Genomic DNA, 12,153 nt, shown 5'->3' on the forward strand with positions numbered 1-12,153 from the left:
TCTGCCTGCCTCTGTCTCTGTGAAGCCAGGTCCCGCTCAGCCCTGGGACGTCGGTGGCCAGTACTCAGGAATGGCTGGGGGTGGCCGAGGGTGGGGGTCCCCTGCCTGAGGCGTGACGCCGAGCGCTGGATTCCGTCCCGCGGAGGCGCAGTCGGAGCGCGGAGAATTCGCCTGCACCTAGCGCTGCCTGCCGCCTCGCAGCCGGGTCTCGGGAAAGAAGGGAGGGGACAAGAGGAGGGAAAGTGGGGCCGGACTTGGGGGTGCCTGGGAAGCTGGGCTGCGCTGACGTCACTGGGCGCGCAATTTGGGTTGGAGCGCTTTAAAAAACGAGAGTGCAAGCGGAGATGCTGCTCCACACAGCTCGGACCGCCTGCAGCAGCACCGCTCATCGCCACTGCGGCGGCTGCAGCGAGGAGCGCTCCCGAGACGCGCGTGGCGGCCTCGGGCTCCGCAGTCCCCGCGGAGCTTCTCCTCCGCGCCCCTGGCGGGGGGCAGGAGCGCGGCGCTCGGAGCTGCAGACGCCTGCTGAGTTGCAGAAGCCCGTGGAGCTGCGCCCGGCGCGCCACCGTCCGGTCCGCTACAGCCCGGGCTCTGCCCTCTGCCGGCGTGCGGCTCGTAGCTCCCAGCCTCGGGCACCATGGACACCTCCCGCATCGGCGTGCTCCTGTCCTTGCCCGTGCTGCTGCTGCTGCAGCTGGCGGCCGGGGGCGGCTCGCCGAGGCCCGGGGCGCTAACGCGGGGCTGCCCCAGGCACTGTCAGTGCGAGCCCGACGGCAGGATGTTGCTCAGGGTGGACTGCTCCGACCTGGGGCTCTCTGAGCTGCCCTCCAACCTCAGCGTCTTCACCTCCTATCTGTAAGTGCGCCCACCGGGGAGGGGGCTAAGAGGGGAAATGGAGCTGGGCCAAGGCCAGGCTGGGGGCTCTGCAGAGGGCGGACGAGTTAGTCAAGGACATCCTGACTAGACCTGTTTCGGCCTCCAGAGAAACGCACGTGTCTCAGAGTGCGGCGCGCACGCACTTTGTGGGTCCTTAAGAAAAGGTTCCACTGCAACCCCGGGAAGGACCTCGTGTGTGTGCTGCAGCTGCCCGGCCCAGCAGGGTGAATGCTTCCTAGTTAGGCATTTGTGCGGACTGGGTATTTGTGCCCAGGTGCCTGGAACCCAAGGGGCAGGCTGTCGGGCTGGTCCTGCCCCTACGTCCTCGCCGTGAGCAGTCGCATTCCGCGATGAGATGAGCTGTAAACTTTCCCCGAAGGAGAAACCCAACTTGTCCTTACTCTGCATCCCTAGCACGGAGGCGTAATGTAACCTTTTTCTTTTCTTTCTTTTTTTTAAACAAAGTGATTAAAATGTGGCAACCGCAAACCCTGATTAGAGCTGCCAGAACGTTATCTTTACCTTTGGCTGCCCGAGCCGCCCTTTGAAGTGCCGGCGGCCACAGTGTAATCTTTAACCATCTCCCCCCGGGGAGGAAAGGGAAGTGGGCTGAAGGCGGCCGCGAGGGTAAACAGCGGCGCCGACCTCCAAGGGGGGACCTGAAGCTTTCTATGATCCCTTGAGGATCCTCCCACCTTTTCTTTCCCTCCTACAACCTCCAAAGCCCGGACCGTGGAAACCAGGCAGCGGCCCATTTCATGATTTTGTGTCTGAGACGCCCATGCCCGAGGGTAACAGGTGGTTGGGTGGGTGAGGTGACACGGCAGCAACTCAGTTCTGGGGGACCAAGATAACTACTCCCCACCCGCCAACTCCCTGTCATTGTCTGAGGCTCGGTTCTTTCAAGCCAAGAGCCCAGAGTCGAGGCCACCCAGGGGAAACCAGGCGCTCCTGGCCACGAGGTGAAACATTTAAGTTTTAATTCAAGACCTTGCAGCGAGCCATCCAAGCGCCCTTATTCCCAGTTTCGGCTTCTCTGATGTCCCTTGGCAGGAGCGAGTTGGGATGTTTGGGAACTCGTTTTCTCCTGTTTAGTTGTTTTTTGGAGCGAAGAAACGCGAAGAGGCTTGCACAACGTTTTTCACTAGATAGCTATTCTTTTTCTGGAGACAGTGAGAAAGAGAAAAACATTTTTTTTCTTGCTTTAATATTGCATTTAAAGAAAGGGACCACCCGCCTAGATTTTAGTACCGGTAGATGGTAGTCCCCTTCTCGCCGACTGTAAACTTTTTTGGTCGCCTTTCTTTACCTGAATGGGTTATAAAATTATTTTCCCACCCCGTTTCCCTTTAATTGCACTCATTGCGAAGGATGATGCTCTCTTTCCAGGGATGGAAATCTGCTCTGCAAAATGATCATTCTCTCAAAATTCACATTTCCTCCTCCTGAACAGCTGTCCTACTACAAAGCAGAACACACATTCCCAGCTTCTCTGGTTTAAGTGCTAACATCAGTGATTCAGGGATAATGTGTAGCGTGAATTTCTGAGACTACTTTGGCAATATCTCTTTTTAAAAGGCTAGATTGTTCTTTCCCACCTCTCTGAAGAAATGTGACTATAGCTATGCACCACCCTCCCCACCCCCCAATACTTGCCTACTATCCAAATCATACATTCAATATAAAACACATTTAAGAATATGATAAATTTATGAATGGTGTTGGGGCACTTTCTTCTCCTACTTGAAAGAATGAACATTATTATGTTTCTGTTACTAAAAGGCTAAAACTCTGTTAAACTATTTCCTATATAGCTCAAATGTATTTAACTGTCTCCTTCAGGTCTCAGGAGAGCTTACTGCCACCTACTGCCACTGTTTGCTATCACTGTAGATAACCCCTTGAAGTTAAGATAATATTAGGAAGTGAATTGTTGTATTATTTTCATGCTGTTTGATGACAACCTGTACCCTGGTCTAAGGGGAAATGTTCTTGGTGCCCTATAAAATATTAAACTCAAAGTGTCTGTAAAAAGTGTCAGGGTGGATGTTAAGTACTTGCTTCTCATGGCTAACATTTCAGGGCTATAAGTGCTGAATGTAGAAAACAATTCCAAGGTGAAGAACCAGCCTGGTGTTCTTCATGATGTATGATTTCATGATTTTGTCTCCTTATAGAGTACAAAAGCCAGGGGCAGTGGGGTGTACTTTCAACCTGGGTTGAAGGTTTTGGGTTTTCTATTTGACAACTACAGGGGCTCTTGGTGGACAGACATTAGGGTAAATGATGCCCTCTTTTGGTTATACCTAGTATAATCTGACCATTTCTGACCTTACCATGCAGTCATTATCTGAAAGAGAAATCTTGATTGCTCATATTCTAGTAAATGAGCATGTGCTTTATGGGTTTTCTTATCTTAAGGAATAACTTCATTTTCTTTGAAAGAGACCTAGAGTTATGGTACCACTGCACTGGAGCCCAGTGGTAACTAAACTTGGATGAGAAAGTTACAGTGTGGAAAGACTGATGTGGGTAAAAGGCCAGCACTACTATCTGTTATTGTTTGTAATAGGTTATCACCATTTATTTAGTCAAAATGTTATCTCCTAATCCCCTCTTTAAAAAAAAAAGGAACAAGCATTTTGTTTTGTTCAAACAGATTGACATGGCAAATTCCAGCTGTACACATTTGGCAAATAGATTTGCCACAACCTGTTTACCTATAGGTAAAGAAAGTTACCCAAATCTCTTCACAGAAGGCAAGAGCTGTTTATGCACTATTTTATAATCTCTTCCCAGAAAAACTAAATGTTAAGCCAGTCCAAACATTAATATTAACACTCTTTTCATACTGAGCTGCATTTCCCAGTAGATCTCTAACGGGACCATTGAGCAGAGTGGAAACTCTGGAAAAATCTCAGTCTTCATCTCTTCTCGTTCTACCCTCCTTCTCACCTACCTCTTCTCTCCTCTCCCCAGTCCACCTCAATTGGTTATGGGCCCTCATTTTACTAACAGAAGTCAATAAAGTTCACACAGCAGAAAATAAGGAACATGCCAAGGTTAAAATATAAAAGCAGACAATAATTATTTACAATTTTTAATACATCTCTATCCATCAGTAGTGATCAGTCAGAAATATAAAGTAGGTCTAGCATCTAATCTTATATATATAAATTATTTTAGCTTATCAAATGTGAATAGTTTTGCTAATAGGGTCTGAAAAGTAAACCCTCCTGTGCTACTTTGATGTGTCTTTCATCTAGTTAGTGTGGCATCCAAGTAGAAAACCAAAACCCAATAAACAGCATAGTACTGTAAATATGCCTCTCTTTGTTAGTCTAGGACAACTTTTTTGCTCTTAAATGAAAACTTAGATTTTCCCTGTTATTGCTTTATTGGGATGAGCATTTCATCCACAAGTAAATGCATGTTTTACGAACCCAAGAAATCAAGAAAATATTTTTAGGTTTTGTGTAATTTGGCTATTTTTTCCTATATGATTTCAAAACAAAATTAATTTTATACACAATTAGTAAAATTGATATTTATAAGAATTGATCAAAAATATCAATTAGTTAAGTATGAGCTTGGAAATATATATCTTAAATGATAAATATTTAGTAAGATGAAGTCCCAAAAATAAAAAATTCATTTTTAAAATCTTCTTTGAAAAATAGTGTATTTCTGGTTCCCTTCAAGCAAAAAAAAAATGTGTTTTAAGTAAAAGAAAATGTTTATACTTTAGAAATGGCTACAAAAGGGTTAACTGTTATAAGTCTTAATATTAAGATCAGTTGCAGAATTTATACACTTTGGTCTACTGCATACATTTAAATTTGTTTAAAATAGACTATCAATAACTTTTCTACACTTTAATGAAGTTCTTTTTCTCCAGGATTCCCCAGGAGTTTTCCAGTAGTGTTTTTGTTATGATGGCAATTATTGAAACTAATTGACTAAATTAGTCCAGGTAATTTTTTTAAAATAGTGAGTGCTCGTTCAAATAATGTTGTGGCATTAGTATAGAACAAGTATGTTACTGAATATGTTCAATATGTGTGTGACAGTTTGTAATAATGATCATCAGATTTTTCTTTCTTCCGTCTGCGTTTTCTTCAAAGTAAAGGAGTCCTGATAAAGCAACAAAAGGTGGCAAATAATTTAGAAGATTAGAATCAAGAAACAACATGATAGTTAAATAAAATCATGTGTTGACAATGAAACCATTCACATTTGGATGTGCTTAAGGTGTTCAGAAACACAAAATTGGTCTATAATTTCCAGTAGCTAAATTTTAATCTGAGCAATCACTTTTAATTCCCAAAATATACAACTGCTAAAGGCATTAAAAATAACATCAGAGTAAACAACCCAATAAAATTATCATAAAATTAAAGACTTGACAGAATACTTACAGTTTTATAATTGATACCTAATTTTGACTTACTTTATTAAAGTATTTTATAGTCTATCAAATCCATGTATTTAAGTCATTTTAACTATAGATTTAAGTATGTTTACAAGTAACCCAAATTATATGCCATAATATATAAGTGAAAACAGTAGTAAATTCTGCATTGAACAATTTTGTGAAGTAATTATTTTTTGTTCAAGTATTTATATAAATTTAGAATAAAGCTAAATGGTACATTTTCTTGTAAACACCCCCAAGTGGCTATTTCTGGTAAAATGAAGACAAATCCCTACCAATAAGATTCAACTTCCTTACTCCCTGCAATGTTTCCCTTTATAGAGTCTTATTTTGTAGTAGGGAGATGAATCAGACTGGCATAAAAGCCACACTGATATATTATTACATATCAGAGGAAACAAGCTGCTATCTGGTCCTGTTGCTCCATTTGATGTATGTAAGAGAATTATATTTTTAAATCTTCTCATGAGTTCTACAATTCACTACAACTCTTCTGTTCCCACTTCTGTGAGCTTCAGGCCACATTTTTATTTAGTCATTACTTACACCAACTAGCTGCTCAATCTCACCTGTGAAACTCATTATCTATGGGAAAAGGAGACAGTCCAAGGCTATAATGTAGAACTTTTCATTAAAATTCTAAAAACTCAAAATTAATTTTGTTCTCCATAGGTTTCTTGGTAAGAAGCAGGTCTTTTCTTAAAATCGATGGCTTTATCTCCCACCTCTTCCAGCTAATTTTTCTGTGACATTGGTTGAGCCCATTGGGAATGCCTTATTTGAAACTAGAAGATACAAGAAAATATGAGTTATTTGATTTCAAGAAATGGAATAATATTTTCTAGTGGACATGCTAAAAGATTCTCAACAGGGCAATAGCATTAGTTGGAGGAATGTTTAAAAGATACTCCATGTAAGCAGCAGTACTTCCTCATACCCTCATATATGATTTCTGTTCTCAATGTATAAACCTGGAATTAAAGAAGTTGAAGTTTACTTTGAAAGTATGCAAAGAAACCAACCATGACCATGAAAACATCTTCCTGAAGTCAGATGGAGTAATACTCAAGGATGTAATGACATGCTCTTTTTCCTTCAGTTTATTCTCTTCACTTGGCTGTGATTTTCTCCAGGGTAAGAAAATTTCTATTTATATCTCAAGTGTCCACTGATTCTTAAGGAATATTCAACAAGTATTTGTAATGTTGAATTGGCTGAATCAGTTGTGGAAATTCTAGTGGTTAAAAGTAGCCAGGGAAAGATAGATGAAGGCTACTAATCTAAAAGTAGCACAGTAACACAGGCTCCTAGTATCCCACCATTATAGCCCAGTCCCATTTGAAATACAATTGAATTACAGTCATCTTAAATGATGCAATGAGCTGTTTAGCACACATAAGAATTTACATATAGTTAAATAAAAATAATAGCTGAAATTTATACTGTTTCCTGCATGTCAGAGATTATACCTGACTTAGTCACATATCCCACACAACTTCATGATGTAACTATTTATATTTATTCCTAACTTGGGGACCTATAAGTTTATTCCAAGGATACTTCTATTGCTCAAAATATTTTTGGACTTTTTAAAAATTATCTTCAGGGTCACTTTACCAACAACACAAGAAAATTATGGCTTATAATGGTTGTAATTGATACTAAAATATTTCAGAACATTTTTCTTTTCAAGAATACAATTTATAAAGCTCTCATACCAGCAATATTTCTTCTGGGAGTTCCAGAACAAAATATAGTTTATAATCTTTAATAAAGTGAACATTATTTTATATAGTTTTGGACCAATATTTTATTAGGTATGTATCTTTTTATATATCCATTTTTATATATCCATTTTCTTACTACCACTGAAACAACTTTTCTTGTCTCCAACTCAGTTAAGTTGTAGTAGTTTCAGGTATTGTAAAGAGTGATCAATGAATTACTAACCTCCTAGGCAACAATAATACCTTTTTTTCCTATTACCAGATTTATGTGCTAAATAAAGTAGCTGCATTTTTTTGGAACTATTCCTCAGTTCAGTGATAGGAACTTTCATAAAAGGTGAATTGTTTTTTAGTTTGTATTTGCCTTTAAAATGGATGACATGAGATGAATTATATCACAAAAGTGCCATGATATTATTTATTTGGTTCAGAATAGATAATTCTTTCAGAGTTTTATCAAATTTTTCAACATAAATGATTTAACAAGCAGATCAATGAGATGGTCTTCTGAGCAAACAAAAATCTGGTTAAGTCAGAGAAAAATCCCTTCCTTCAAAGAATCTTTCATAAACTACACATTTAATTTCTTCAGTCCTTCAACTCATTTGCTGTTATAAACCTGATATGCATTAATCATTTGTGGTATTACAAAGTCCACATGAAAAACAATAGTGGCCAATTCATTATAAATCATTCACTATAAAGACCCACTTTTTAAGTAAGTGCTGATGTTTATAAAAGTTAGGACATATTGGGATAAAACCACTGAAGTCTGATAAAATGGTATTCTCATACTCTAGATTTTTAACAGTAATGATTTAAAATTGTACAGTTGTCCCCAATTTTCTCGTGTCTCATTTTTCATTTGAACACATTTTTCTCATATTCCTTTTACCCTTCTTGCCTTCAGAAGGAGGTTTGCTTCATCTGCAGACAAAGACTGTGATGGTCAAGGGGGAAGAAAGTGATCTCATGCACACACTAACACACCCCAATACGCCAATAAGAAACACCTCCCTTTGTGCCACCTGCTTGGTGAAATGATTCGTATGGACATTGACAGGGCCTGGCAGTGGAGGGTCAACCCTTTTAAGGGGAGAGACTGAGGGGCTAGCTCTGTGAAGGCACCTTCAGTTCAGTTCAGAGGCTGAAATGCAGAAGACAATTGTCCTGGCAAAGGAAGCCCAACTCCAGCTGAGAACGCGTGCTCCAAGCTGACCTTCCTCATCAGCCTGCCAGTCGAGATTAAGCCTTCCTCAAGTGGATCCTTGTTAGCCCAGGCTTTTCCCCAGTGTTACTCATCTTTCACTACTGGAAGCCAAGTGTTTTAAACTGTTACTCAATTTTGCAGCCAAATTCCTTTATTTCCTCCTACCTTCTTGTCACACACACACACACACACACACACACACACACACACACACACACACAAATTGTGGTGGCTAACCATACATGCCAGCCTTCTTTCAACAGTCTACACTAAGCAGAGAGAACATAAGAATTTTTATTTCATACAAGAAGTGGTAAATACTTCTGTCCTCTCTTCCTGAAACCTTGATTAAATAGAGCAGGGATCTCTGCAAAAGATGTCTGTTTGCAAAAATAATCTTTCTTTGATCAAAAAAGCCACAAAAGTGTACTTCTCAGGAAAATAGAAAACCACACATGATCTCAAATGGAAAAAATATAAAGAATTTGCTGAATTTTTAACATTAGTACATAACAAAGATATTATTTTAAAGTTGGTTGGTTAATGTGGGCTGTGTTAGAACTTTCATTGTGTTGTGTTTGGGTTTATTCGATGTTATTTTAATGAGTTTATTGGTTCAACACACAAAACACCACATGGTGCTTAGAGTTTTTAGGTAATAAATTTTCCTGTGAAGTACTTGAAGGAATTCTGTTACATAATCAATTGGTCTTTAAATCTATTAGTACAGAAATAACCATTCAGTTTCTGTACACATATGTGGTAAAGATTTTTTGGTTATAAAAATCAAATAAAAATTTCTGTGGAAGGAGGTGCATTCCTTAGTTATCTTTATGTGTGTGTGTGTGTGTGTGTATATATATATATATATATATATATAGAGAGAGAGAGAGAGAGAGAGACTTTCACAATGAACATTTGTTTCACAGTGTTCAATTAATTTACAGAATGAATTTGGAGTCTTCTAGTAAAGTTGGAGTTTAAAAACAATCTTCCTCTTTCTCTTCATTCTTCCTGTCCTGAAGTAGACATGCTTGCTTATGGCAATAGGCCTTCTCTACAATTGTTATAGTGTTAGCTGCCCAACAGAACAAAGCCTAGAAAAAGGATAGCAAAGGAGGTGGGAAGACTAGCTGAGGAAATCTGCTACCTAATGAACAGTGCTGACAGATCTGAGAGACTGTGAATGACTGGACTCCACCAGACACCTGTTACTAGGTGGGATATTCTCTTACTGATGGTACCTGAGGACAACCAGAAGGATGCATCTCCTTCTCTCAGTTACTCACTTTCCACCCCAGGCCTTCAAACAAAATGAAGGGGTGTTTAGAAAGAAGAATCTTTGGGATTAAAAACATCAGTTCTAAGTGCACCAAAATCGAGGTCTTTGATTTTAACTTGTAGAAGCTACATCATTGTCCCTGTGGTGATGTTAACTCATCTGCAGCCCCGTTTCCCCAGCAGCTGTTATTCTCTGGGACTCAGTGCAACAGAGCACAGGAAGAAGTTCAAGATCTTTTTTCACTGAATCTTCAAGCTCGGGTAGCAAAAGGAAATCCTAGTTAAACCAGATTCTCCCAGTGTGTAAGCATATCTCATTTGGAGAACTCAAAAGTTTTAGCAATGTGATTAACTGAGAGCAAATAACCACCTTCCACCTTACAGCTGCTGGCCTTCCAGCAAAACATCCACTTCCCCAGGGTCTTACAATCGTGAGAAGTGTTGCATGGATATGGTGTGTCCCATCTGACTATTACTTGGTAATTTGAAGCCCCATCTGCCTTAGCTATAGAAATGTCTCAAAACATAATTAATTATATTTTTGGAAGGAAAAGCTAATTTTGGTAGATTTATGTTACTAATAATAGAACCAATGCAGAACTTGAGCTAATGGCTAACTATATTTAGAATAAATTCTATAAAGGACTAAAAGGATAATCTCTATCCACAAATTACCAGAATGACTAAGCTGTATACCTAAGATCATATTACACAGTGCAAGATTGAAATTTAATGTTAGAACATTGCCCTAGTTGCCCAAAGAAATAGAATTAGAATCACTTAGATGGTTTGCAGAGAATTTCAAAGAGTCAAAACCTTTGTCTACTCATGGAATTTAAATGGAAAAGATATTGGAGGTCACCTAATCTAACACATAATCTTTGTTTCACAGAGAATGACATTTATGTTCACATTATATAACTGGCAAAGATGGAATTGGAACCCAGGCCTCCTGAAAACCCAATCCAGTGCTTTCCTTCTTGTCACCTTTTTTGCTCCATCACTAGATACTCAAGTGAACTCTAAAACTTCCATTTATTAGAAACTACATGATGCCAAATATCCTGTTGCTTATTCATGTTATTATAAATGTTAGTAACTAGGTAGGTGCCTAAATTTTAATATTTTATTCTAATTTTAGTCTATGGTAGATATAGCTAAAGTGTCTCCATATTACCCAAAAAGTCTGTAGAGAAAAAGGGAACAGATTTACTTTGAGGAATACGTAATTTCCAAAATTTCTGTTCATAGTAGTTACATAGTTATTGTACTTTACGTTTCACTTCTGAGCTTAATTTGAGCTATACTGTTAAGACCCTGGGAAGACTTCTGTGATCATCATTTAGAAATCTGTCTGATGCTCCACATCATGCCAAGCCCACCTTTGTCAAAGCACTCACCACATTTGATCACCATACTTGTCTGTTTGCATTACTGGACTGAATACCCCTTGAATTATAGCTTTTATTTACCCAAAGAAGAAAGGAATCTCCCTGACTATTGGGTCTGAACATGGAATTCCTGTGTGTTAAGCATTTTTTTTTTAATTTTGTGTATTTTACTATGATTTTGACATCTTCGGGCCTTGCTAATCCTGCAAATGCTACCTCTTCCTGGGCTAATTCCTAGAGATAGCAAATGAGTATCCTAAGAGTGTGCCTTTCATATGCAGGCCAACCAATCCAAAGCCTACAACCCACTACCACCACCTTCTTTAGGGACTTTTGCAAGGCTGCTTTTACTCTAGGTCAATCTTCCCTATCCTAATCACCCTTGTCTTCAGGACAATTTGGGATAATCCATACACCCAAGAGCCCACAGAAATCATTCATACTAGCCAATCCTATGCCAAATTACCCTGCTTTGTCCATTCCTTCCCATGGCACCACAAAAAAAAATTCTTGCCATGGTTTTCTCCTACTTCTGCCTTCTGACTGACCTGGTGCTTCCCTGTGTGACCCTGCATGGCATGTAAAGCCCACTCCTGTTGGAAACTGTAGCTAGCTATCTTTCCAGTGGCAGTTGTCCTCTGATCTGTTAGCCCCACCATACCTGAGTATCAAATAGATAAAACATTCTGCATTTTGAATGAGGTTTTATATTTGCACATGGGTGTGTAGACACTGTGCAAATCTCCGGGAGAACTGACAGCAGAGTGAACACCTTATCATGGAGAGTGACCCAGTGTTAAAAATCCACCCACAGACACAATTTAACAAATGACCCACAGTTTATGGTCCTGGTCCTGTTTTTCTGTTTTTTGTTTGTTTTGTTTTTTCTTATCTTCTCATTTTTACCTGATTCAGTTCCATGCTTTTTCCTGACTGTAGATGACAGAATTAGTTTGGTATCTCCTTGGCCTCTTTGAAATTCCATTATCAACAATTGATTTGCTATAGTAGCAGGCAAGAAATGATGGATGGAGGGGGAATCAAAGAAGGGGGAGCTCCATCCTTCCTGCAGAGTTACAGATGCGTTCAGGAAAAAGTCAAGATTTCAACACAAAAAGTTGACAGGTGTGGTGTTGCATGCCTGTAATCCTAGCACTCAGGAGGATGAGGCAGGAGGATCATAAGCTGAAGGCTAGCCTGGGCTGCTTAGTGTGATCTTTTCTCTTAAAAGAA

The 12,153-nt window shown here is 39.8% G+C and overlaps 1 protein-coding gene across 5 annotated transcripts in view; it reads left to right on the top strand.

Moving 5' to 3' along the window:
* Positions 1–392: 392 nt before the first annotated feature.
* The window catches only part of Lgr5 (leucine rich repeat containing G protein-coupled receptor 5), a 130,284-nt gene continuing 118,523 nt past the window's right edge, over positions 393–12,153 (top strand). For all 5 annotated transcript variants that reach the window (XM_020178981.2, XM_074083921.1, XM_020178982.2 and 2 more), the window contains exon 1: positions 393–855. In XM_020178981.2, the coding sequence (XP_020034570.1) occupies positions 638–855 (218 nt within the window). In that variant the 5' untranslated portion in view covers positions 393–637. The remainder of the gene's footprint in view (positions 856–12,153) is intronic.

Source organism: Castor canadensis, chromosome 8, assembly GCF_047511655.1.
Source record: "Castor canadensis chromosome 8, mCasCan1.hap1v2, whole genome shotgun sequence".
Classification (NCBI taxonomy): domain Eukaryota; kingdom Metazoa; phylum Chordata; class Mammalia; order Rodentia; family Castoridae; genus Castor; species Castor canadensis.